The 27,403-nt window shown below is 32.3% G+C and overlaps 1 protein-coding gene and 2 long non-coding RNA genes across 4 annotated transcripts in view; 2 read left to right on the forward strand and 1 right to left on the reverse strand.

Annotated features, from left to right (window-relative positions):
- Positions 1–27,403, forward strand: part of LOC109545110 — a 64,160-nt gene continuing 36,757 nt past the window's right edge. For both annotated transcript variants that reach the window (XM_019915605.2, XM_048667741.1), the window contains exons 1-2: positions 1–89; positions 17,574–17,624. In XM_019915605.2, coding sequence (XP_019771164.2) covers positions 29–89; positions 17,574–17,624 — 112 coding nt within the window. In that variant the 5' untranslated portion in view covers positions 1–28. The remainder of the gene's footprint in view (positions 90–17,573; positions 17,625–27,403) is intronic.
- Positions 16,421–17,348, reverse strand: LOC125504943. The gene is made up of 2 exons (XR_007281828.1): positions 17,083–17,348; positions 16,421–16,483 (listed from the first exon to the last, which is right to left on the reverse strand). It is a non-coding gene; the product is annotated as an uncharacterized LOC125504943 (long non-coding RNA).
- LOC125504944 lies at positions 22,897–23,595 on the forward strand. The gene is made up of 2 exons (XR_007281829.1): positions 22,897–22,935; positions 23,365–23,595. It is a non-coding gene; the product is annotated as an uncharacterized LOC125504944 (long non-coding RNA).

Raw genomic sequence — 27,403 nt, forward strand, 5'->3', positions numbered from 1 at the left:
TTCGCTCAGTGTTGCTGTTGTGCTCGACATGTTCACGTTGTGCATGTCACGCGGTTCTCCACCCTTACAGGATAACTCTCACAAGAACAGTAAGTCTTTCTAATGGCTTAAATAATAATAATAGTCTTCAAACTATTTATTTATGTTAAAACTTTTTAAATTTAAGTTTAAAACTAGTCGAATTTATTTGCCGTTAAAATTTGATTTTGAATTGCCGCGGGATAATTTTCGTTTGACACTGAAATCGTGCGTTTTTATTTTACTTTTATTTAATTACCCTAATTGATGTGTTTTAAAAATCATTTTCAGGTTGACTTGATATCATACAAAAATAAAGTTAAATACCTTACATTATTGGAAATAGCTGTTAGTTAACTTATGCAGTTAGAAAATTCACACTCCACATCCATGTGATATATTTAACATGTTTTCAGTTTGGCGATGATCAACTGACAATTTTTTATCATGGATTATAAAGAGTATAACAAATATGACAGTTTAATGTAATCCGTAGAAACCCCATTTAAAATACAAAAAAATGCAGGAAATTAACAAAACAAAAATATAAAAATTGATTGTTTTATTACATACATTTTCGTTTATACACTATCGGATTTTTAGTCTTTGACGGATATATTAAAACTGTGTTTTCCTTGTCGGTCTAAGTATCGTTTTCATTTAGCTAAATTTGAATTTGATTGTGTGATGAAATTTCGTACATTTTTAATTTTTTAATAATCCTATAATTTTTTTATAATTATAGGATTTATTACACCATGAGGAAGAAATTTAGAAAACTTAAATCAAGGATTTCAAAAAAAAAACGAAATAAGTTTATAACTAAAGGTAAAGCTTAATCTTTTACTTTGTTTTAGTTAATTTTGGCTTAGATAGTTTATGAATTTAGCCATTCTCAAAGGCTAATAAACTAAACTAAAATTATCGAAAACATTTTAGTTGCGTTATTTAAGCGAAGTGAAGTTCAAAATTTTATTTTTAATTTTACTCAGACGGTAAGTTGAGTACAACACTCTTTCAATCAACCTTTGTACTAAAAATGTAATTCTCTTTATGATTTGAAAATAAAGAAAAATATATACAAGGTGTTCTGTAAGCACATGATCAAAAGGATGCTGCGATATTCTTTGAATCAAAATAATACTAAAATTCTAATTCTAAATACATATATCGAAAAAGGATAAATATCGAAATAATTGAAGCATGTCTTTTTAATCGAGAAATGTATTATCTATGTGCTCACTAGGAGAAAACTAAAATGTATGTATGTGTACCAAATTCTTGTACCTAACTTCACGTCCGAAATAATCCAAATAGTTGTAACATAAATATTGTGAATTTATTAAAAAATATAGGTACTTAAGCGCAAAGGTGCAAAAAATGTTTTTATATAAAGGGTGTCCCGTAAGCACATGAACAAAAGGGTACTGCGATACTCTTTGTATCAAAAGAAGATGTCTGACCTAACTTATTATTTATTATCAAAAAATGTCTGGCTCCTCTGCTGTTGATGATCGAAATTCTTCAAAAAATTTATGTTTTTTCAATGTCTAACATTAAGTGGCAAGAAAACAAAAATATTTTTTTTTGCAAAAAATATGAATGCTACACGATTTTACAAAGCGCACTAAAATTGTGAATACATGATTATTGCATCAACCAAAAAAATGAGTTGATTTCATCACCCAATTAAAAAGTTCTGGTAGTTTTTGTACCATGACACTCAAGAGTTCACCACTTRTCCAAAACGGATGAACTCGACTGTTTCATCAAAATATGAGTCTTACATAAGAACAAATTCACAGCGAGTTTCACTAAAATACATCGTACCATTCTCCCGATATTTCAAGAAAGATAATTTTCTGAAGAACTTTGACCATCAATAGCCGAGGAGTCAGACATTTTTGTTAATAAAAGTTAGGTCAGATCGTCTTCTTTTGATGAAAATAATATCGCAATACCCCTTTGTTCATGTGCTTACGGGACACCCTTTATATAAAAACATTTTTTGCACCTTTGCACTTAAGTACATTTTAGTAAATACTTTCTTTATACATCATACATTTTAGTTTTCTTCTAGTGAGCACATAGATAATACATTTCTCGATTAAAAAGATATGCTTTAATTATTTCGATATTTATCTTTTTTCGATATACATATTTAGAATTAGATTTTGGGCGCCGGTAAAACACCGACGCTCAAAAATTTATTTTTCAAACCAAGTTCATGCAACTTTGCATTTGAAGATCAGTTTAGAAGAAAAATTTCCACGATTTGAATATTCTCATTTTATGAATATAGCATGATAGAAGATATGCCAATGACACAAGCAATTTAGAAATTAGACGCAAATATTTTAATATACATCAACTAATTAGAAATAATTATCCAAAATTTGATATTGAGCACATCATCGGTCTGTGATATAATTTGGAAGGTTATTTCGTTCAGAAAATWAAATGTAAGAAGTTGTCCTGATGGAGGTTTCAAGGTTACACAAAAATATGTATGTTTATTAAWATATATAAATTTGTTAACATTTTTATTTTTATTGTAGAAAAATASAAATTTTAGTAGTTYCTTCTCAAATCGGAATAGCTGATAATGTTGCTTGCGGTAGGAAYGACGGCTTAAAAATAAACCGATTTTKATTCTAATTTKAWTTTTTTTGGAGTAAGGAACTTMKAAAAATTCGAAACGTTCAAGAATCTCTATATAGCTAGACASGTTTCTATAAAAAAATATGATATCCTGTTTTTCGRACGACAAAACAATGGAGTTATTTCAAAAGATTGAAAGCATAAATATCGCATCCAAATTTTCTAACAGCTAAAACTGTATTGAACAGTTGCGATTATGTTTCTCTACTTTCAGCTATTTAAGATTGTTAGATTATTTAAGTTGTTATTGATAGTGCTAGAATGTTAGCAATCTTATTTAAAATAAGTGTACAGGATGATTCAAGATTGGCCTCGTTCCCCTGGAGGTGTTGTCTGGGGGCGTTTAAGGAGTGCAGAAAAAATGTAAAAAATGTTAATTGTAATTAAAAACKGAKAAATTTGCAAAAATAGTGACAWTAAAATAGATAAAAAACAAGTTTCGTTAAATGTTGGCAACTACTTTTTCATCAGAAATTGTTCTTTGTTGTCATCATAACCTCGAATTRATGTGTAAACAAATAAACATACACTCCTATCTTTAACTCTAAACAAGTTAGTGTCACTTTAATTAATTAAGCGACCGTAATTTTTATTTAATAGAGGTTAAGTCTTCGAATAGGCTACCAAARRTGGGGCCATTTAAAAATAATGCTTAATAACAAACTGAGCATTCGATTTTCAACTGTTAATATCTTTCCTAAATMTTAATAGATTTTCGAAAAAAAAATGTTTTATAATTTTTCGCGTACTCTCCAAGTGAGCTCCTATTACCCCTTAAATGGAATGACGCCAATTTTGAATCAACCTGTATTTATTTAATCGTGTGTATTTAAATGGTGTTCAAAGCTTTATTGCTTATAGCTCGTAGCGTCCAATATTGGCATTTTAAGAAATATCGCATCCAATTTTCTTGTGAATCAGTCTGAGGATGACAGCAGTCCCAATAACCAATTTTTTAAATTCGTCGATGTGAAAAATTGCATTCTCCAGAGATTTTCCAGAATAGCTTTGATGTCACAGATCAATATCACTTTTTACGGAAAGCCTGAAACTTCATGGCTTAATCTTTTTTGGATTACAGTTTGCAATTCCCTATTGCTCAAATTTACTTGAAAGTGTAACACTTTCAGAAAAGTAACAGCTTTTTTCATTGGATTATGTCACAGAAAGACTGTTACTGAATCATTGAGTGTTAAGTAATGTTTATTTGAAAACTCCTCGCCCACATCTTTTAATCTATCTATCACCACCTTGAGGATTAAACTACAATTTTTAATGTACTTTAAAAATAATCTTGGCGTGAAAAATAACTGATTAGTTGAGTAACAAAAGTGTGCAAAATGTATTTAGTCTTAAATGATTTAATTTACTATATAACTGGACAGCGTTGACCTGGATTCGTAGCATAAATAGTTTACTTCGAAGGAAATTGTGAGTTAGCAACTAAAAGCCAAAGGACAAAGGGGTTTATTTACAAATATAAAGTCCAGTTGCTTCTTTTGTAATCCGAGTTATATTGTTTTAATTTTCGTCAAATAGTCCCACCAGGCACAAAAGCTTATAAAGGTTTTACAGGGCAAATGCATATCCCAAGCATTCCGTCGCGTGCTTTTAAAGCTGTCGGAAAGATAAAGCGAATATTGCAATCCGGACTTGGACAATGTGCTTCTTTAGAAATCATTGAAATAGTCGTTTCGATTTCCCGAAACCGAGCAGAGCTTTCTCAGAATAAACGCATCAAATTTCATTCATCGTGGAAGAGGTGGATTAAAATGTAATTTTTTATTCTATTACTACTCACGCTGACACAAAATGCAGAAGCTATTCTAAAAATCAATCCGATTTTCAAATGGATTCATTTTTGATGATTTTATGTTGGTTTAGAGTTGAGAAGCTCACATGCTTTTTTATTCAGTAGTAAACAGAAAATCCATAGTAAAATACATTTCTATGCACACTTCAAATCAAGTTTTGGGTATGGTTGTAGGCTCTCATTTGCTCGTAAAAATATCAAAATTTTACCACGAAAACACCTGCAATGTCAAAATGTCCCCATTCACACAATTTTCCAAACGGTGCGCCTATTTTGTACATAACGACACCCGGAAAATAATATTTCTCTTGCCGCGGAAGCGGACAAAAATCTTATTTAAGTTCGTCAGAAGTTCTTTCTTCAAAGAAACAAAAAAAGTCTAAATCGGTTCAAATCAAATATGCAAAAGATTAAAACTTTTTTTGAAGTCAGTTCAACCCGAATGCGTAAACTTCGAGATTTATTTATCGAGCTGTAAAATATCCGGATAGCGAATAACTGTCCGAACTGTTTTTTTTTCTATGCAGATTGAAAAGCCAAATTGAAGTTCACAGGAATTATTACTTTTTTCATGCTTTCAATTTAACCGAGGAATTTGAAACAGTGGAGGAAAACTTCACAATGGAAGAAAGTATCATCAATAATCACAAAGTCAAAATGTGCGATTCAAAGTAGTGAAAATATAAAAAAAACCTTTTTATATCAAGAAAAAATTAGATTGTACATATTGCAATATTAAATATATTATTATTATGCTTATTAGAAACTAAAACTTAATGTAAATGGGAAACTTTTAAAACTGTGCCAAATACAAATTTCTATTGTGTTTAATTTATAATACGTCTTCTCAATATTGAAAACTTTATGTTCTTGGATGTTAATTAAAAAAAATGACTAGTAAATAAACTATTACAGCGCAATCGAAAGCTTGTTAAAATCTGCATGCTAAATTCATAAATTGATCTCATTGCTCCTATTGTTCTATCTGATTCATGTGTTCACTGAATGCATCGATTAGAAACTTGTGAAATATTTGCGTGTAAATACTGTTTTCATTTCAACCCCAAAAATTGCCATTCAAATAATTACATGGTGTCATTTCGGCTCAAACAACTGTTAAACAGTAATATATCATGACTTTTCTTCCTTCAGGGGAAACTAATTTAAAAGTTTTGCCGCTCGTGGTGTACTGTTATTTATGACTCTTTCAGCAAATAGTTTCCTAATATGGTTTACAAAACACATTTACCGAATACCCGGAGAACCTACATTTTGCTAGCAGGTGTTGTAAGATTAAGTAGAGTGGTCGCTAGTAAAAAAATTGAGAAGTTTAAACATACCATTAGTTAATGTTTCAGATTATTCAAATTTTTTTATACTGAGTTTACTGCCATAATTTATGTCCTCAACTGATTTGCTATTGAGTTGCTTTAAAAAACGATTTATACGGTTTATAATGATCGCAACTAAAGTATTAATAATGTATTAATCAAATGTCATGAGCTGGAATTAAAATGGAAATAACATCCTGTATAATGTGTGCTATACTACTAATTAAGATCCAAATTGACCTAGGCCGGAGGCGGTTTGCCCAACGTTATATTAGTTTCTTAATGGGTAATTTTGGAACAAAATAGAGCATTACGTAACCTATATTCTTTTCACCACCACACGACCATAATACGTATTTTACATTATTATATTGCCACAAAGTTATGTTTAATTATAAACTTTGTCCAGTTTCCCCCTCTTTAGAAATTGTTGACCATACGTTTTAAATATCTATTAACTCCTCAAAGTCAAGATTGCTTGAAAACAATAAAATCTAATGAGCCGACCCATATTTGTCAAGTCCACGATCCGGTTGGGTGAGAGGGACATTTGGGGAATTTATGGTATTTCATTATGAAAAGTGGGAAACTTTAATTTCGGAAATGTCGGAATTGTTTTCCTTGGTTGGTTGAAATCCTGGTCCACATTATCTGAGCGAAATAAAGGAAAGTGCTTGGAATCGTCGGATTTAACAAGGGGGTGGTGATTTAGGTCAAGTGTTTTCACTGGATTATGCCATAATGAATGCAGACAATTACACGTTTTGATTGTTTTCTTAAATCTGTTAAGGTGGTAATTGAAACAAGCCCGAGTTTTGAAAGGCGCAACCTTAAAGGAAACTCAATTTAAATTAATAAAATCCCTTTCATGCCCGCCCATCTTATTTCTGTCGCAGCTTTTATTTAAATTGGCTCTTTCAAGCCACTTAAAGTGTCTAATTGCAAGGTAAATATGCAAGTTTCCTGTTTTTTTTTCTGGCATCTGTTTCACCTAGTTCCATTGGTTCTTTAATATATGCTTAAAATCTTTACTTTAGATTGCCTTATCTACTGTAGGCAAGGCAAAAATCATTGCTTGAATCACAAGGTAGAAAACGTTTTTTCTTGTACTAATCTAAGGAAAAGTAAAAATTTAGTGCCAAAATGACCTGTACTGTAAAGGAGAAATATACAGGGTGATTCACAATCTTACGGACACATAGTAGGAACGTGTAGAGGTGCTCAAAACAATTTTCTCAATCTATTGAATTTTTTTTTCTTAGGCCCATGGTTAACGAGATACAGGGTATTAAAGTTTCAAATAAATGTTGGTATTTTCTGTTTAACTCCTAAAGTTTATGAGATATTTTGTTCAAATTTTTAAGGAAGGCTAATGTTTAGACCCTTTACCCCTAGGTAAGCCAACTGGTTGTAAAAATCTACAAGTCTTTTTTTCTAAAGGCCTACCCTCTTTTGCCCCCCGAACGTTTTTGCGGTAAGCCACTGACTTCGACTGAACAAATTTTTGAATTTGTTGTTTAATTTAAGAATTTACTGATCTCTTGCAGTTTTTTCATATCTGTCTTCGTTTTCGAGTTATTTGCACAAACACAAGTTTATGTACAATTCCTGGGTGATTTTCCACAAATTTTCTTATAATTTTTTTGTGTTCTTTTCTTCACGTGAAAGAAATTAATTTCATAATAAATTGAAATAGTCGTCACATTTTTCTGTATTTTTATTTGGATTGGCTTACAGCCGATAAGCCTTAATTATTGTAAATTAAATTAAAGTAAAACAAAAATTAAGTTAACTCGTCAGCCATTCTTATTTTAACTACAACTTGCACTTATTACACAAAAAATTATAAAAAATTCATAGAAAATCACCCAGAAACCCTACATGGACTTATGTCAAATGTTGTGCAAATTACTGGCAAACGAAGGCAGATACGAAAGAACTACAAGTGATAAATAAATTCTTGAATTGAACAAAAAAAAACCAAAAATTGTTCGGTCGAAGTCAGTACCGCACCACAAAAAAGTTCGGGGGTTAAATGGGGGTATGCCTCTAGAAAAAAGAACATCCTGTTGATTTTCACAACCAGTTGGCTTACTTACGAGTAAAGGGACTAAACATTAGCCTACGTTAAAAATTTGAGCAAAATATCTCATAAACTGTAGGAGTCAAAGAGAAAATACCAACATTTTTTGAAACTTAAACGCCCTTTATCTCGTTAACCATGAACCTGAGAAAAAAACTATAACGGAAACTCCATTTGTCTTAAGGTCCTCTACTCGCCCCTGCTCTGTGTCCATAAGATTGTGAATCACCCTGTAGATTCACTGAAAAAAATGGATAATGTGTGGTTATATATTTATTTATATTATAAATATTTAGTTGATCCATTATCGTTTTATTAAGCAGTTAGACTATTTCGCTTATGAATTATTATTCTCATTTCACTTGACTAATATCCATGAGATACTTTTCGAAATTGCTTACAAATCTTATACAAGCAGCTTATACAAGCTTTGTATTAAACGCTCATCTAGTTGTGAATTGCTCTCTGGTTTTTTGTTGGTTTTCATCTTTCATTTTTTTTTCCTGGATTTATAACTTTATCAGTATTTCTAAATTGCTTGATATGTTGCTCCTTTCATATTGTTCCATTGATACTGCAGTTGGAAATTCAGCTTGTTTCTTTGTTTTTTAGCTTCTTGCCGGCTGCTTGACTAATTAAAGTTTTTTGAATTGGTTTATTATTAATTTTTTTATGTTAATAATTTTTGAGACTTTATCAGCAGTATTGAATTTATCATGCTGTGCTTCATAATTAACTACTTTAATTTGCTAATTACTAATCCTCATTGCTACAACAGAAACTTCTCAGTTCATTGGATGAAATTGCTTATGTATTAGTCAACTATATGAGACAATGGCAATACTTTTGGAGTGTTTCTTTTTGAGCTTTATGCTTCTGTTTCTTCAGGTTGATCATTTTCAGGTCACCTTATTTTGATTTATTACTGACCTTTATAGCTCGATTTTTTTTCAGTTATATAGTGTCTGCTATATTTAAAGAAACAATTGGATTCTTTCACTATTATAATTAGAATGGAGAAAAGTATTTTTTGAATTTCTTGTGAACCCATCTATAATTGGTGTTCGCTTCTGCATTATCAAATATCTGATTTTCTTTTCATAAATCTGGAAACCATATTTAAAAAAAAATTGTTCTTGCTTGATATATTTAGAAATCGATTCCGGAGTTTGGCCTTTAGGTTTCTTGCGATACCATTCGCTCGTTATTTTTGAATTAAAGTTTGCGTTTTGGTTATTCGTTATTTTAAAATATTTGTTATTAATTCCTCTTAAATTGTATCGGGTTATTTTTAGGTTTTTGCATTATTATATACTTCTTTCATTTTTACTAGTCCTTCGCTTATTTGCTTATCTTACTTCAAAGTGAATTTTCTATTTATAACCATTTCTGGCGTCTCATGTTCCACTAGGTGCTGCTTTTCCTACACAAGTTTTTACTACTTCAAAGGTTAGAAATGTAAAACTTAAAGTTGGCTTATTTTGAAACTTGTTCATGCTACTATGTAAACGATTAAATCGACCTAAAATACGTAAAACGATGAGAAAGTGATCAATCAGCCAGGGAAACTAAAGACTTGCTTAAAACTAGATAATTATCTTTTGAGACAAACATAAGGCTCAAAAAACATTGTATGATATAATATATGTTTTCATTACCTACTTTTCTTGTTAAATTAGTTGGTTTAAACATTTTTTGTGAAAGCATTGTACAGAATGCTTACAAATCAGCGTTGTTCCCCTAAGAGAGGTGCCTGACTAAGAATTTACCGGAAAAATATTGAAAAAAAATAGTTGATTTCTCGAAGAATTAGTTCAATGATCATTCGGAAAACCATTAGTTTGTATGTTTTTAGGATTAGTTCCGTGACTTTGCTCTTCAAAACTTAAAATATATAGCGATGTAAAGCAGGCATTAAGTTTGACTTTCTGGTGGAGATTTAAAATCTGCTACATGAGAAATGCGCGGTTCTTTATTATAATTAAATTAATTCTATAAATTAAAACTAAAAAAATTTTACGATAAAAAGCCATGATTTGTCGAGCACCTGCAACAAAAATCAAGATGAGTTTGCAAAAATATTGATTCTTGTACCAGTTAATTTTCTAATCATGTGTGTAGATTGATGGCAACTTGGAATATTTAGACGACTGTTTTTAGCTAGATTGTTCAAGCGTTGAAGTGTTATTATAGGAAAACATCGTGTGATTTTTGCGCGTTGATTAAACTGCAATTTTGTTTACATCGATAAACGCAGCGTGTTCCAGTTTCCGACATTGAATCCAGGTAAGATAGCCCTTGCGCACATTCAGTTATCAAGGTTGTTAACCCAAAATCCTGCCAACAGCCTGCCGACTAGCTGCAGCTGAATGCTCTGTAGTTTTCCTGCACATGCAGCAGCTGATGTAAAATAGGAAAAACCTGGAATATCGCAATATCTAGAAATACTCGTCTGCATATACATTTTTCAATTTACGTAACCGATTTTGTTCGATCCACATTACAAAACCGAGCCCTGCTTTCCTCCAATTAAGCAGGCGACATAAAGGAATACTACAAAACAAGTTGAAAATAGTAATAACAACTTGAAAAGTTTTCCTAAGTGTAACAGATGTGAAACTTCTTTGAACGTTGCAAGTTTGTTTGGAAATGCTCTGAACTTTTCCTTGCACTTCTTTGTCAAAGTTAAATTAATTTTATACCTGGCAGTACAACTCTTTAAAATATGGATAAGTTTCTGCTGCTATGTTAGTTCACAAAAGGCAATGTCGATTCAAGCATGTCATTACGCTATTTCTTCCCTTGTACGTGTTTTTTGTTATTTCTACTGAAAAACTTCGTCTAATATTAAGTTTTCTTTCTCCCCATGCAGGGCCCGTGGGAACTTGAGAAACGGCACTCATTATTTAAATTTCGATGTAGGACTGGAAAAAATGTACTCGAAAGTAACCCAATTTGAACAGCAATCAATATTCCTCAAACCAAGAGTGAACATTATCTGCACAACATTATATTGCACCTCTAACATAGTATTATTTAAAAAAGCGCAAAAATTGCGATCGAACATGTTTATGCATTAAGGTGTTTATCATCTCTATTTCAAAAATAAGTTCTAAATTCGGCCAACGATCAATTCACTTGATTAGAAGCTTTCAATCGCTGTTTTCAATGTAAATCGCTCCGTTGGTCCCATTTCCGACTCCAATCTACGACATTCCAAATAAACAACAGTGCCTTCAATACATCAAACAGACTGAAATCCAAAAGTAATCGTGAACGCAATTTCTAGACAATAAAATAGAAAAAATTCTTAAGATAAATCGCTGCGATGCCGACCAATCTAAACAAAGAAAAGCACTCTTGCCGAGACCCTTAAATTTTCTAAGATGTGAAAAAGGGGCTTGTTATTTTCACTTCGTTGTAAAAAGGGAAATTTGAGGAGTGCAGGAATCGATAAAAAGGTACAAACTTGCCATCGTTCATACATGAACATGACCATTTTGGAATAGCTTTTTCAGAGGAAATGCATATGGTGATAACAGCATGTGCGGTAAAATTTAATATGCTGATTTATACATGTATACAGCTGGTTTTCCTATAATACTATTTAGGAAAGTAAAAATTGAAGAGTTAGGCAAAAACCACGAGGAATACGGTAGAAGCTGTCCGTAACGTGTCAACTTATAATGTAGCCCTTTACCTTATTTTGGCAATAAAATAAGTTAGGTGACTGGAAAATTTAGAAAGATGAGTTCCTCAGAAGACTAGAGAAGAAGCAATAAGGAGTCTGAAATTAAACAGTCAAGTGGTCATCCTAAATTAAATTTAAACGGTAAGCTGTTGCTTAAGGGTGTATAGAAGCTTTGGATGCCAAAGAATAGTAAAAGTGAGACTAAACATTTTGCAAATATGAAACAGTATTCAGATTTTGAAGCCAAAGTTGAGGAGCATCGGAGTTTTGCATGCTCAGAGGTGTCAAAGGTGTCTGATCTAAGTAAGGTGTGCTAACTTCATGTCGAAAAGGGTAACAGAAACTTGAAATTCAATAAATTGATAAATTTTTATAGCTGCGAGCCATTTGATTGCAAAAACTAACTACTTCACACAAAGTTTTAAGGTGCTAAAATATTAAACAACGTAAACTTTTTAGAATTTTGTCATGCTCTCAGTACCACAACAATATTTTTTAGGATTTATAATTAAACGCCGAAAGATCGACAATACCATAAACATGATTATTTAAAAAAAAAAACAGTTTTCGGGCTTGCAGTGATAAGATTTCTTCTCTTGAAAATGCCCGATTTTGAAAATGTAGAGCTTATGTTGAAGCCAAAACCTCGAAGTCGACTTAGGACAAACATTCAACATCCAAGGTTGCATAAATGAACGGATTACTTTTTTTGACTCACTTTTAATGAAAAGTTTCTTGACCGATACCCAAATAGTTGACATATTTTTTTCCACCTATAGACCGAATACTCAAGAAGAAAAAAAATGTGAATTGCTAATAACAGTGATAGTCAAAAAATGTAAAACAGTTTTGGGATAGAACATTTTTCTTTATGCCTTTGATGTTGATATTCATAACAACGTTATTTTGTATAACTGAGAGCATGCGAAATGTTCAGAAAATTTGTATTGTTTCATTTTCTACCATGTAGAAATTTTATAAGTATTAAATACCTAATTTTCCAAAACACAGACTGATAGAAAAAGAGTTGGACTAGATATCAAATCATTTGCAACAATCAGATTTTACTCAGTTCTAAATTTAGAGCAAATTTGGGCGTGTGGCGCTTAATTAATAAAAAATATATTTGTTGAGCAGTTTAATTCTTCGCCGATCTAACGGCGCCGGAAATTATCAAATCTGAAGATCTGTACTTATGTTTCAATAAATTCTACAACTTTGTGGAAACTGCGTGTATTGGAAGCCCTAATTTTGTTCATATGAGTACAACACCCCAAATTATTTTTTTACCTTCCGATTAAAGCTAGTTAAAACTCCCAATTCTGATTAAATAAACGGTTAGTAACGTTGCGAGACGGTGCCAAACATTTAGAAAATTAGTTTAGGTTTCAAGCAATCTCGTTTACAGTTTTTTGCTATGCTGAATTTGCTTTCACATTTTAGAAATTGCATCCAATTTATCCATGTAGAAAGCCGAATAATCCCCTAGAAGCTTCGCACTACACTAAACCGCTTGATTACTTTTGAAAAATAACCGTTCTTGAGACTTACATTAATATGCTAACTTCATCCAGTCTCCCGAATGAAACAGACTAGAATCCGAAGGTTTTCATTCACCGCTAAAAATGTTCCAGTTCTTTCTTCATTCATACCTGAGCGAATCTGGCAACTGCCCAACAAACTTAGAAGCGGCGTTTCACTTGCAATCCCCTTTTATTAGCTGTTTCGGGCTGAACTTGTTTCAAGAAGCATTCAATAAATTGTGGGCAATTCATTGAAGATGATTTAGAGATAATTACTTTTAATTAATGCCCACAACATTGGGCAGCCATTATTTTGAGCTTTAGTGCAGTGGCTTAAACTATTTCTAAACTACTTCATTGCGCCTACAACTTAGTAAAAAAATGTTCGTTATTTCTAAAGCTCACTTATTTAAAACGGACAGTTAGTGTTTATTTTTATGTGACGTAATATATTTTCAAATAATTTCGAATGTTCGGCTCTATTTAATTAAGCGGCTTAAATTGAACCGTTAAATTGAACAAAAATACGCGTAGTCCGATACTAAATTCGGCGGATTGCAAAAAGAAAACAAATTAAACCAACTTCGACAATTACATTGTGAAAATCCGAAGCTTGATGGAATATTTTTTCAGGCAAGCTTTCCACATTTGCATATTTAGCAAAATTTGGGATTGTTTTCAAACGTTTTCCACAATAAAACGTGCCAGGGAGAAGCATCATTTAAAACATGCAAATTAAGTAAGTATATCTTATTAAAGAAAAATGAGCACACCGAGCTCGAGTCATTACTGGAAAACTTCATGCGGATGTGGTTTTGCTGAGAATTGATTTTTCACTTATTACCTTGGCACTGCCTTTGGAGACCGCTTTATTCATGAAGCTTTTATAGTGCCCGAAATTGCGCTTTCAAGTCAATAATACGTCATTTAAATTCATTCAGGAAAATTCCTCTAAATCCGATATTAATGTAAAAGAGAGTTTCGCATTAGCATTTTTCGCTAAGTATTCATACATGGGTTAGACGGCTCATCAAAATGCATAGTTTGGGACTTTTCGGGGACATTTTCGTTAATGCAATTTCCCTGAAAGTCTTTTATATTTTCTGCTTTGCAACTTCAGTAAATAGTGGCCCTAAACGCAGAACATTATTATTTTAAATGAGGAAAAATTGCACTCATACTCAGAGCAACTGGGAGCCGCACTAGACAATAAATGAAAATTTTACTAGGCAAACAGGAGGCGGCTTGCTCATAAGTGAGAGTTACAAGACCAAACAAACTTAAAATAAATTATTATGTAGCTCTCGTCTAGATACAACTCTAAGTGAGCACCTAAATAATCAATAAGAAATACAGAACGATCTACTAAAGTGTACACGTTAAGTCGGGTCACGAACAAATGATTTTAAAATTAATATATTTTTTTGTATCATGAGGGACGTAACAGCGGATGCTTTTCATAATTTCAGTGGTTAGTTATTTTTAAGTACCTGATTTATGGAATATGTGACGCAGAAACAGTTTAATACAAAATTTACCTAACTAACTGATACACAAAGTTATGATGGTGTTTCAGTCACTGAAAATGCAGGCGTTACATCATTAATTTTTGGCAGCTAAATATGATTATGTTTAAAGCTACCTTTACAAATAAGCGAGTACTTTTTTTGTAAATTTACAAGACATTTGTGGCATTTTACATAATTAGCCTCACCGAGCACGGAAGCACTTTTATTATTCAGCGCAACAAGATCATGAATAGACGATTCCTTCGGCGCTATAATCAGTTAGAATTTCAATATACTCAATGAGAAAATGGCCGAAAGGGAAGATCAATTCTTCAACAACAAAGCCTGTAGTGCAGCCTCCTCCATCAGCCGCAGATTAAATGATATAGTATTCTATTTTTGGTTGACTCTTCTCCATCATGTGATGCACCATATAGACATAGTATAATATGTTACTCAATTGAAGCGCAAAAATCGATTTCACTCCAAAATAAGACGCTATAGATAATTTGAAAGCAATATCATTCAAGTTCGAAATAGTATTGATAAAATCATCAGAAAACCATCAGTTATAGTAAATCACGTGCCCAGAAAATAAACGTTACCGTCAATACAACAATAAATTTGCTCACGAGATTTCTTTCTGCTTTAGGGGGTGTCATATTTTCATATTCGTATAACGTGTGCAGAGGATAGAATTATTTTCAAAGAGCATTTAATTTTTTTTCGGATGCAATTTAGTGGGATAATTTGGCCAATAAAAGTGCCAATTTTTTTTTGCATACTTTCCCACAACTCGAAAAAGTCACAACTCTTAAACTGGAAAGTACGGATTTTTTATATAATTTCAATGCATATAGAAGAAGATTTGGTCAATTAAGAAGCGAAATTTGTTTTTGGAAAATGTACAACTTTCAGTGAGTTAAAAATGTGGCCCAAATGTGCACGTCGCTGCTTAAAAAAATTAAAGTTCTTAAATTGAAGGCGATGGAATTTTCAACTTTTGAATGCTTATTGACGAAGCTTTTGGTGATAACTGTACGGAATTGTATGTGGTTTTCAATACTCGTTGATTTTATACGAAATTTGCAATTTTGGATTAGACGGAAAAGTGACCCAAAGGTTCATGTTCATACTAAAAAAGTTACAGCTCTTAAACGGGACACGACGGAATTATCTTTTGAAGCCTAATAGAAGAAGCTTCGGGCAATAAAAGTATAAAATTTTGACGGATTTCGATAACCCGTTGATTTTCTAGAAAATTTTCCAACTTTCAGTGACTTAAAAATGTGGACCAAATGAGCAATGGAGAACACTGTACACAATTTCAGGAGCATGTTTGTTTCTTTTATCCCAAACTTGCCAAAGAACGGTTGTGAACTGAACAGCATAGATAAAGACGAGTACGAGTACGATAAGTACGAGTACTGTGCTGAACAGTCTTGTTATTTGTTCAAGATATCATTGCAGGGTGTTAAATGTGCCTTTTCTAGTTTTCTATCTAAATCTTCTAAAATAAATTGCGGTAATAACTCTAAAATAATCAATGGTAAAACGAATCAAAACCTTTCTAAATAAATTAATCACGGCTAATGTTAATGCTACCTACTGATTAGACTAGAATTCATTTGTAATCCACTCGAGATACTTCCTCGTAATACTTAGATACAAATATTTTCTTCATGTTTCGACAGTCGCAAAAAACAGCAAATAATAAGCTATTTTAAATTATTTACTTTGAATTAAACTTGAATAAATGTTGAAAATCTACAATAAGTAAAACTGCTATTTATTCATGTTCAGTACGTGCATGTATTCACGTGAATATTGTCGTAGTTCTTCATTTGTTCACTCTCTGCAAAAAATAAACGATAAAAACCTGAACCAGAATTTGAGCGTACTCTGTCTCGAAAAGTTTTCAATAAAAACTGAACTGATAAATGGTTATTCGATATATCACAATATTATTTTATGCTGCCTGGAGCGGACACTTTTCAGGGGAACGGCCGCTAAAAAAATAGGAATGCATCAAAAATAACATGCCAAGTTTACCACTGGTATAAAATAAATGGGATAAAGTAGGTGGTTGCATAGAATTTTTTTCTGTAATTCATATTAATTTACGACTTGAAGGCCCGTACACGACTTATACAACTTTACACATAAAATGAAACTTTGGTATCTGGCACCTTCCTGGTACCTAAAGAGTTCTTCTCTTGAAGTTGGTATGCCTATTTAACCTCTCCCTTCTAACGATAAACTCTCTTGTATGAGGTAGAGTGATTTTCATTAAAATATACAGTTTTTCTTTTTGCATTCACAAAATTCACATATTTTGGTAAGAGCTTATTTTTCACTCACTTGTTATTAGTCGGTTATACACTTAGCTACGAAACTTTCAGGTTGGGTTAAAAGTATGAGAATCCTTTCCTGAGCTAACAGACGCAAACATACCTCTTAATAATGCTTTCACTAATTTATTATCTCGATGAAACTCCTCGTTGCAGTAATTTTTGCTATTTCTTTGAGTAAGTAATTGTCTGTGATATTTTGGTTACTTAACTTTGCGTGTGATAGCTGAGTGAAATTGCTGGTTCAACCGAAAATAGATCAAACTTTAGGCCTTCGTATAGAAAGGTATATTGTAAACATCACTCTCCGTTTGAGAAAACATTGGTTTGGGATAAACGGATGACATGCGAATAAATTTTGATACCTCGTTGAGGTGCTTTAAATATTTTAACATACCTGTTAACTCTTTGTTGGATGACATGCTTTTATGAGGGTCATTGCAGCTGGAGAACATGATTGATTGATATATGAAGTACTCACAAACATTCCAAATTGAATTGGATTATTAATCTGCAAAAGCCATTATCATTCTCGGCGCCTGAATATTTTGGACAATTTTTGTTAATTCTTACTAACATATTACTTTGTTTCAGATGCTAATATGAAAAATACGGTTAAGCAGGGTTACCTTCTTCGATATAGACGTAAGTATTAGAGATAATTGTAAACATATGTTTATTTTTTAGAGCTGCATTTCCATTTCGAGTTTTCAGGATTTGTAAAAAAATGCAATTCTCATTAATGTTAAACTTTTTAATTACTGAGAATGGTAAATACAGAGCTTCAGCAAATTGCATGTATCTCATTAAAAATTCACGATGTATTTGAGGAAAATTTCTCTCTTTGAAACGCTCGCACTGTAGGACATTAAACTCACTTGGGACGAAACGAGAAAGCCAAGGGAAACTATAAACAATGAAATTTTTTAAAGCAGCTCTACTATGCCATTGTGCGGCTTTAATATCCTGTAGATAAAATAAGAATATTACAGAGCAGCTTAGGATCTTGATACGGGTATATCATATTCTGGAGGAAAATAATTGGGAGTTGCTTATCAGGCCTTGAAATTGGATATCCTACAAGGAAGGGTGATATTTCAGTGGGAAACACGTGAATAAACGATATAGCTTTAAACCGGAAGCTAAGTTAAAAGGTTGAACGCTTTTCAACAATGGATATATACAAGAGAGAAATATGCCATAAAATCAAATGAAAATGAATGTAGGAAAAAGATATAAAAGACTCCACAGTAGAAAAATAATTTTAAATGTGAAGCTTTTAACAAGAAATTTCCAGTGGAAAGTTAATTGGGTAATAAATTTCGGTTCCAATTTAAATGGAGCTGAGAACGCTACATATATCCAATTTATTTGAAAAATCCGACTGGTATTCATCTGCTGCCATCTAAAACAATACTACTCAAAATTGCTTCTCTCTTTCCAAGTAAAAACTCGGTTAGTTTTCTAATCGAACGGATTTGTACATTTTTTTTGGCAGAAGAATTGGACATCGGATTTTATCTCTATGGAGGGAAACCAAGTCGAAAGTATATTTGTATGGCTCTAAGTCCCTTCATTAACTTATGTTTTCGTCGTATTTATCGACTTATCGATTTATTTATTGTATTCCAATCAACAATTACTGAATATGGCAATCATTAAAACTAATTTTTAAAATTTGTAATAAAAACGTTATCATAAACTATTTGATGTTATTTTACGACTGAATGCCCATTTCTGCTTAAAAAATCAAAAATTGCACACGTCAAATCGATTTTTTCTTAACTGCTGTTAAATCTGCTAATCGCATGGAAACTAGACAATTTGATAGACCCTAAAAAGTTACAAGTTAGCAACGGAAGAAATACGGTAGATAGAAATCAATCAACCCGAAAAATAGGCTCAATTAATATCGAAAAAATTTAATTTGCGCTTTTCGATCATGACCAATTTCATATTTTAATCGGAGCGTTTTAAGGCCTAATCGTGTTTCACAAGGTCCTTTTTTATCGCTGCAAAATGAACGAAAATCCCGCCGCATTTCTTAATTACCCCCATTTTCTGAAAAATATATTTATCAGCCTCGCTCCACTGAAATGAATAACTGTGTAAACCACCAAGTGTAAAAAAATTATACATCTCTAAAAGTCTGTAATTTTCCCTGCTAATAAAAATTTACTTATAAATATCTGCCCGTTTCTACACTTGAATTCTGTGATAATAATCACTTGATGAAGTTATTCGTAGTTGAAGGTAGTGGTTTTAATTGTTAAAGGAAAATACCTGTTCATATCTGAGGCTAAAACTGTAAAGTTTTCAATCTCCCACGCTGTCTAGTTCACACTGATTTAAAAGCAGAGGCGAGTATTGGTGCTGGAAGTTGGCCTTTAACATACGAATACATTTATTTCCATTTCAATTAGTATTTGCATTTTGATTTAAATAAATATTGTGGACAGAATATGTGATAATTGAAGTTCGTATCTTTGCACTTTCGGTCCAACAGGATTAATGCAAATTCAGCCAAATCATATTGCGATGTGTCCAAAAGTAAACAAACAACAGTTGATGGTTTTTAAGCACATATCACTCATTTGTCTCATTTTACATGTTCACATGGCTGATATGGATTTAGGTTGTCTCAGCTTATCCCTCAGTGCGTTTACATGAACATTGTTTCGAAACAGGCGCCTCGGAGCTTGAACACAAATTTAAACCCACAAATAACCGATTTTTTCTATGTAGAAATGCTATATAAATCTTGCGTTTTGTCTGGGATCTGCGGATTAACATAACAAAAGAAAATATCTGCTGTATGTGTGTACAATGGAACACTTTTTTGCGTTTCGACTGAGCTCCTATTTAATATATTAATTCGCTCTCACAATTCATAGATTACAGTGCGAAGCAACGGCTAATACTGGTATTTACTACAAAAATATATAACAGCAAAAAAAATAAATAAATGTGAACGAGGCGGTAAATTCGGTTTGGATTAGTAATCTTAAAACTGCACATTTGAAAATTGCGGTATATTTAAATGGTTTTGAACAAATTACAAATAATAGCTGTGTGCTTTCTGCTTTTATTCAAGCAAATTTGAATCAACAAACAATAAATCATGACTCATATGGAAAGTTCACATTTTTTTGTTACAAACCTTTTAAGTTTGATGTATGGCGGCATTTAATTTGAGTGGACCGCATTCGAGATTGAATTACCGCACGTGGATCAGAAAGAAAATCGATACAGATGCGAATCTTTCAATGGGAAAAATCAAATATTTTTGCTAAATAACAATAAAAGATACGTCTACTTTATTCATGTGATTCACCCTGATAATCGCTAAGGAAGTAATAATTTCGCGGTTAAAATTATTATCAGCTATAGTATAAAAATAACGAAAAAAATTGGCAAATTTACAACTGTTTAGCCTGTCTAGAAAGAGTTTAGTCTTTCAGACTTCTTTCTTCTTTTTTTTAGATTTATTTCAGAAGCATATAATTCTGAAGGCATTAACTAATAATCTCAAACTCGACTTGAAATTAAAAAATGCTTTAAATTTTGATATGAAAATAACTATAATAATGAAAAATATAAAAAAGTGGGAGTTTTTTTACGAACTAAATTGTATTCCTATTAATGGTTACGTTACATGTTTGATGTTATATTTTCCTTTATAATGAAGTTAATTAGCGTACATGTAATTGAAATGCGAAGAACGTGTGCTAAATTAGAGGCCATAATTACGTTTCGCTAATATGCATATATCTCAATTAAGCTGCAGTAATTTCGAGAAATTTTGCAAAACAGGCCAGTTGTATTGTATATTAAAAGCTCTATATAATTCATTTCTTATTCATATTTATATATATCTTTCTGGAAAACATTTGTCCACTTTGAAAGCATGACATTCAAATTTCGTGTGATTTTTTGTGACAAATCCTCCAGAATTTACTAACGCACGTTGTAATAATTGAATCCAATAACCAAATAAAAAATCTAAAAACGCGCTCTGTGGCTCAAATAATTCTTGACTAACGTCAAAAAAGTGGGCAATATGTTTCAATCGATTTCGCAATTAAAAAAAAAACATGCAAAACTGAAGCTCTAGACTTTTTCTTAACCAAAAACATAAAACTGGATCCCAAATTTCCATACCTGAAGCGGTTCTTTAGCGAAAAATTTCAGGTGAGTTTGATATAAAAATACAAAGCCTCCCAAAATATTCCCAAAGTTTAAAAATTAACTATGACAGAGCCAATAGCTCAGTTGTTAGTTAGTCAGCAGTTGATGAATATGATACTAAAAGTTCTACATATGCATGGCAACCAGGGGCAAAGTAATGCTAACCTTACTGGAACTACACCTAGGAACTGGACACCTGGAAAGAAAGAAGAGAATGGGTTGATTACAGCAGGAAATCTGCCCAAAGCCAAACTTATCGGAAGTCAGCAAAGCAAACAGAGAGAAATATAAAGAATCCATAAAATTTTAGTTACTTGTCGGAAAACTAAACTCAGATCAACCTAAAAGATTTATATATTAGAGATCAGTCCTACCAGATTTCTGCAAGCTGGCGCCCCATCCTCGAAAAGTTCACTACACATTCTCAAACTATCGATTTTGTCATAAGGGCCGCAATGATTCCAGATTTCCCATCTAAGAACACGACACAAAGGAATATCTATCGATATCGTCCACTGTCGGCAGAAAACTGAATATTCATACACCTTTTCGAAAAAAATACACAGATCTACAAAATAAACATGATTATTTAGTCATTTGCATGTTCGCTCTTTTGATGATTCATTGCTCTGCTCTTGCTTGGAAGTTAGACATCAGTTTGTTTACTTGTTTGTGCGCATAATAAACAATAATTAAACCAAGCCAACAACAACTAAACGAAAAACGCTCCAAGCGCCGATGTTTCACTAATTGAATTTTAAATTTAGATCCATTTATATTTGTCTGAATTTTACTCAGTGATTAATGCGCAACACCAAAACTAAAATTCATAAGCGAATTTTGAAACCAATTTTGTTTAGATAAAAATATTGACTAACTAAAAAAAACGCGACCAAATCACTTAAAATAAAACTGTTGTTCAATTTCCGAGCGATGATCGAAACCAACAAAATTTCGACAAATTAAAAATGTCCTTTAAAGTTCTGGTTTCAAGAATAATGGCCATAAGCGCCATAAGCGGAATTCGAGGTGCGGCTCAGTGAGGTGCGATGAGTTAAACCACCAACTCACAGAGCGGCCTCAACTGAAAAGCGCAACTCAACCAGATGTGATACCCAGGCCTAGAAGAAGGTCTGATAAAGATAGAACCAATTTATTACAATCTATACATCCAGGAAGGAACGGATTCTAAAAATTTCTATAAAAAATTGTATTAAGCATTCATGCACATGGAATAGTTTTCTTTGTGATCTCTAAATAAAGAAAATGTTGTTATTTTAATGAATTTTGATTGTTTGAAGATTTCGCTGCTAACAACAAAATTAACATCTATGTTAATTGCGAATTGTACTCTAGTACAGTTTCTTAAAACAACAAAATAATGTACCGTGGATGGCCGAGTATCAAACTTTTTCTTCTGCTTCCAACTTTTATTCACCTCGGTATAACTTTAACTACGGAACAGGAACAAACTAGCTTCTAAATTAACGTCAACTTCACAAACAATAACAATAACCGACGGAAAACTCGCTCTTCCGACTCACGGGGTTCAATCTCTTCTGCACCCGGTCGCTYCTGTCACTTCACTCTCCCTGTCTGGTTCTCGTCGTCGCTTATATAGTTTCCTCCAGGTACCCCGATAGTTCTAGAAATCTCCAGAACAGGTGCGAAATTTCCCGCTTGTCAGTGTCAAATTTGACAGTAAATGGGTCCCAAATGGGGCTCCCATTTACTGAAATACCATGAATTTCGATCCCCCATTCCAAACGTAAGTACCCCAGGCCATTTCCGTTACAATAAACATGAACCATTAAAATGCAATTTAAAGAAGGGCCGACAAAATGTCTTCACACCAAGTTAACTGAACTTTGATAATTTTGATTCACGCATAACCACATTTTCAGTTAACAGGGTAGTAAGAGCAATAAATTAATTATGAAACAGCAGCGATAAAAAAACGAAAAACAGCACACAAAGAACCAATAGAGAAACAACAACCAATTATCTTTTACCAAGTATTATATGTTTTCCAGTTAAATCGCCAATTGAAATAACCGTTTACGGTACTTAAATACGTTCGTATACCATTTCTAGCTGAAACTTTTGATTTATATATGCTAATTTGCTTCATTTTTCCTTTTGCAAGGCACGTTTCGTTTTCAATGCTAAAAGCCATTTCAGACTTGTTTTATTTTAGCGCAGCTTGACGTAAAAAGGAATATATAAGAAATTTTCAACACACGAACAGTTTTCAGCTGTTTATTCGCGTGGAATAAATTCAGTTCCAGAGGAAGTGGAGATGAAGCCAGCTAGGGCTCAATGTACGAATTTTCGTTTCTATACGCTATAAGAACAAAATTTATATTTACTAGCAAAGTAATATTAGACTATGATGGCTCTTAAATAAATGTGCAAATAATACTGCGAATGGGGGAAAAGTAATGTAGGTTGATGTTTCGACCTCCTTGATACTTCGACTTTTATTTTTTATCCATTTTGTTGGTTTATGCGATAATATATTTTTTAACATCAGATAATATTAAAGCAAATACAACAAATAATCTAAACATTTTGTAACAAGCTAAAGGGTTGAGGTAAAAAGAATAAGTCATCCAAGTACAGCAACCACTTCTTCAATTAACCAATAAAAGTTAATATTAATTAACAGCAATTCTGTAGTGAAGGTGCAAGATCAGTATTATAAAAAATAACAAAAAGCTGAAATACTCTATAAAACAGTCATGGACGATATGGAAACTAATACTCCAGAGGAATTCTCTACGGAAACGTTTCCTCGTGAATCATTTCCTTCGTGTAGGCAGAAGAACGTCGATATTCTTTCACGTCGGTTGATCACCTTTGTGGAACATTTATCACGAAGTTGCCGGTCTAATGGGGTTTAAATTTCCAGAGCATTAGTTAACTTTAGAGTTTGCAAGTGGAGGCATGTTTGCTGGCCAGTTTTTTGTTGTTCTAATAACGAAAATTTGGTAAAACCTTGGTAATGTATAGCTAATAAAAGAGTAGGTTGAATAATTAAACTAAGGATTTTCCTAAGCCAAGATAAATAGCCTTTCCAATGGGCGTAGGAGGAGGAATAGAGCGAATAGAGAGTAAGGAAACTAATAGAATTGTTTAAGTTTAATAACCCACGCAAAATTACTTAATGCTATTGCGGGTTGAGGTAAAATACCGCAAATATGGAAACTTTATAGATCTTCAGAGATTGTTAGTCAACAAAATAATATAAGTATGACATTCTCTGTTTAAATAATGTTAGCATAAAAAATTAGAGTATTAAGTTTAGTTGCTATTCAGGACGCATACATTTTCAACATTTTTCAATCACCAGTTATTTTAAGCGTTCAAACGCTGATATTTCAGTGGTTAGACTCTTTCGTCCTGTAGGCGTCACTCTTACTAAGCAAAGTGCACTTTTTTTGTTAAGAAGTAGTAAGTATTAACTTATTCTCACATTGAAATGACTCAAATCAATTAAAATTTGTACATATCTCAATCACGTTTGTAGGCTTGGGTAACTCGGTGAATTTTTACGAGTTGGCGCAGTGCTACGCAAATGGCTTGCTGCGCCAACCCAACGCACCGGCGCAGTAAGTCAGTTTCATAGCTTGGAAAATGTTGATGACTTTTTTACTTGTTTTTAGATTTATTTTAAAGGCCATTTAACTTTTCCAGTTTTTGGCAAGTTACTTTTTCTTCTCAGCTCAATTTCACTTAAAAATGTTGGCAAACTTAACGTATTTTTCGTGAAATATTATGAAATAAATATCGAATCTTTGGTCGCTTTGTTAAAAGTTTTGAAATCCCTTTCCAGCGTGGAATTTGGAACAAAAATGAAATAATTTTCTATTAAAAAACGGACAGAATAAGCGAAAGCTTATCACAGATTATTTGAAAATCTCGTCTCCTCAATTACTCTGAAGACAGTAGAGTTTCTTGTGTGGTTTTTTAGGTTTGACTGCCTATTTTTGCTTTGCTTTCTACTCAAAAACGCTCTATTTTGTAGAGTTTCACTTAAAAATACTGACGATCTGGTGGTCTTTTGTGCGAAAAATTACAAGATAAATTTATAGCTTTGTAAAAATTTTCCAAAAACTTTTTTCATTGTCGGATCCTAGACAACACGAAAATAAATTCCTCCCCTTTTTCCTTGAAAACCATTAAGGTTTTCTACAAAACCGATCACAAAAGTAGTGAATTTTGCTAGAAAATTCGCCTGATTTATCGGTTAGCAGGGAACTTGGAATACCCTTTTCAGTTTCGAATTTGGCACAAAAACTAAATAATTTTATTCAGGTTTTTACCGAAAGTAATTAAGATTATCTTGAAAAAACGGCCAGGGAGCAAAAGTTTACAAAAAATATTTGGAAATTTTCCGGCTTCATAGCTCTGAAAATATTTAAAGTTTCTTTAAATTTTCAGGTCATTCCAGTTTTAAATAAATTGTTTATTAACCAATTCTTTCCACGCAAAAATCGCATTATTATTTAGTTACAAGATTGGCAATCTTCAGATATTTTCTGTGAAAAATTATAAGCTAGATTTTATTATAACACTCGCCTGCTTAACCGCTTTGCAAACATTTTTGGAAAACTTTTTGCAGCTTCGAATTATGGACAAAAACTAATAATTAATTCTGGGTCTTTTTCCAAAAATGTTTCCCAGACTGAAAATGAAAAGTTTATAATCGTTTATTTGGAAAACTCTTGGAAACTGGGGTTTCTTCACTTTTAGGGCAATATTTCTAAACAACACTGTCACCAAATAGAAAACCGGGGTTTTCCTAACGTTTTAAAGTAAAAAAATAATAATCTGAATCTTTTATGCGAAAAATGAAGAGATCGATTTTACAAGCAAACTCGTCGACTTTCTTTGGACTCAGTTTTGTTGCTGGGAAAATGTAGATGACTTTGTTTAAGCTGTTTGAACATAGTAGTAAAAGGTAAATCAGGAAAAAATTTAATGACCATTTTTTTGATATGCAAATTTCAGTCTCGGGTCTCGTAAAGCTATAATAAATTACTTATAACTTATTAACCGATGAGTTATAAGAGAGCGGCAACTACTCATTAGCGTAACTCAACACAACACAGTGTTACTCAGGCCTATAAGTTTGCAGTGTAAGGAAATAAATGAAAATGTCTTTATAATATTAAATTTACATGCAAATAAAAATTCCTTTTCTTAAGTGTTTTAAAATTTCAGCAGTAGGAGTTGAAGAGAAATCAAACTTTGATTTAGGAGAAAGTTTGCATACAAAAATGTAATTAATTACGGTAATATATTTTTATGGAAACCTTTTCCATCGTTTCAAGAAGCCTTTATAGTTGAAAAATTTGCGATAATTTCCAAGGTTTGGACCGCACTTAAAAAGAATGGTTTGAAACTTGTTTGATTGCGAGAAATGTTGAATCTTTTCTTTAGTAACTCGTTAAGAGTAGCTTCAAAAGTCATCAGGTTTTGCGGGAACTTTTATGTCCAATAATTCGAGCAAGTTTGCTATTCTTTATTAATCTATAACGTCGTTTTCTTGGATTCTGTTAAAATGTTGTCAAGCTTATTAAAGAACTAGCTCATAGTCGATAAAATGTTTGAAAAAGTTTTATTTATCGAACTTGTTTTGCAATGAAAAAATTTAAAAACTTTAATAATGGAAGTAAAAGTTGAAGTTAGTATGTAATAGATTAGCTGAACAATGGGAAATACTGACAAGGGAACACATTAATAACATATATTCAACTTTATATATACAATTGTGCAAAACGAGATATGTTACTTCCTATTATACGGAGATAGCTTTCAGCTGTTTATCCACCTGGAACAGACTCGATTTCGGGCGCAATAGAGATAAACGTTTAGAGATTGAAATTTGACAAAAATACATTAGTTGTAATGTTGTAAGATCATATGAAAACGGTTTCAAGCAATGCTACATTACAGTTAATTTAGAAAGCAGACAGTTAAAAGTAGACATAATCAACAATGAAAACCCTACACAACAGACGACCAAACAATAAGAAAACAAAAAAAAATGATACAACATATTTTTTCTAATAACGAATACAGGAGACATTATGCAACGCTTGAGAAGGAATGCGTGTGCAAGAGAATGTGGATTATTGACGTGTGCACTTTGCGTAAATTGTGTAAATACTTAATCAAATCGAGTTTTTTATGATATAATGTGCAACAGAATTGTTTTTCTGACATAAAAT

This window comes from Dendroctonus ponderosae, unplaced genomic scaffold (genome assembly GCF_020466585.1).
Source record: "Dendroctonus ponderosae isolate FM_Combo_2020 unplaced genomic scaffold, Dpon_F_20191213v2 Dpon_F_20191213_6, whole genome shotgun sequence".
In the NCBI taxonomy this organism is placed as follows: domain Eukaryota; kingdom Metazoa; phylum Arthropoda; class Insecta; order Coleoptera; family Curculionidae; genus Dendroctonus; species Dendroctonus ponderosae.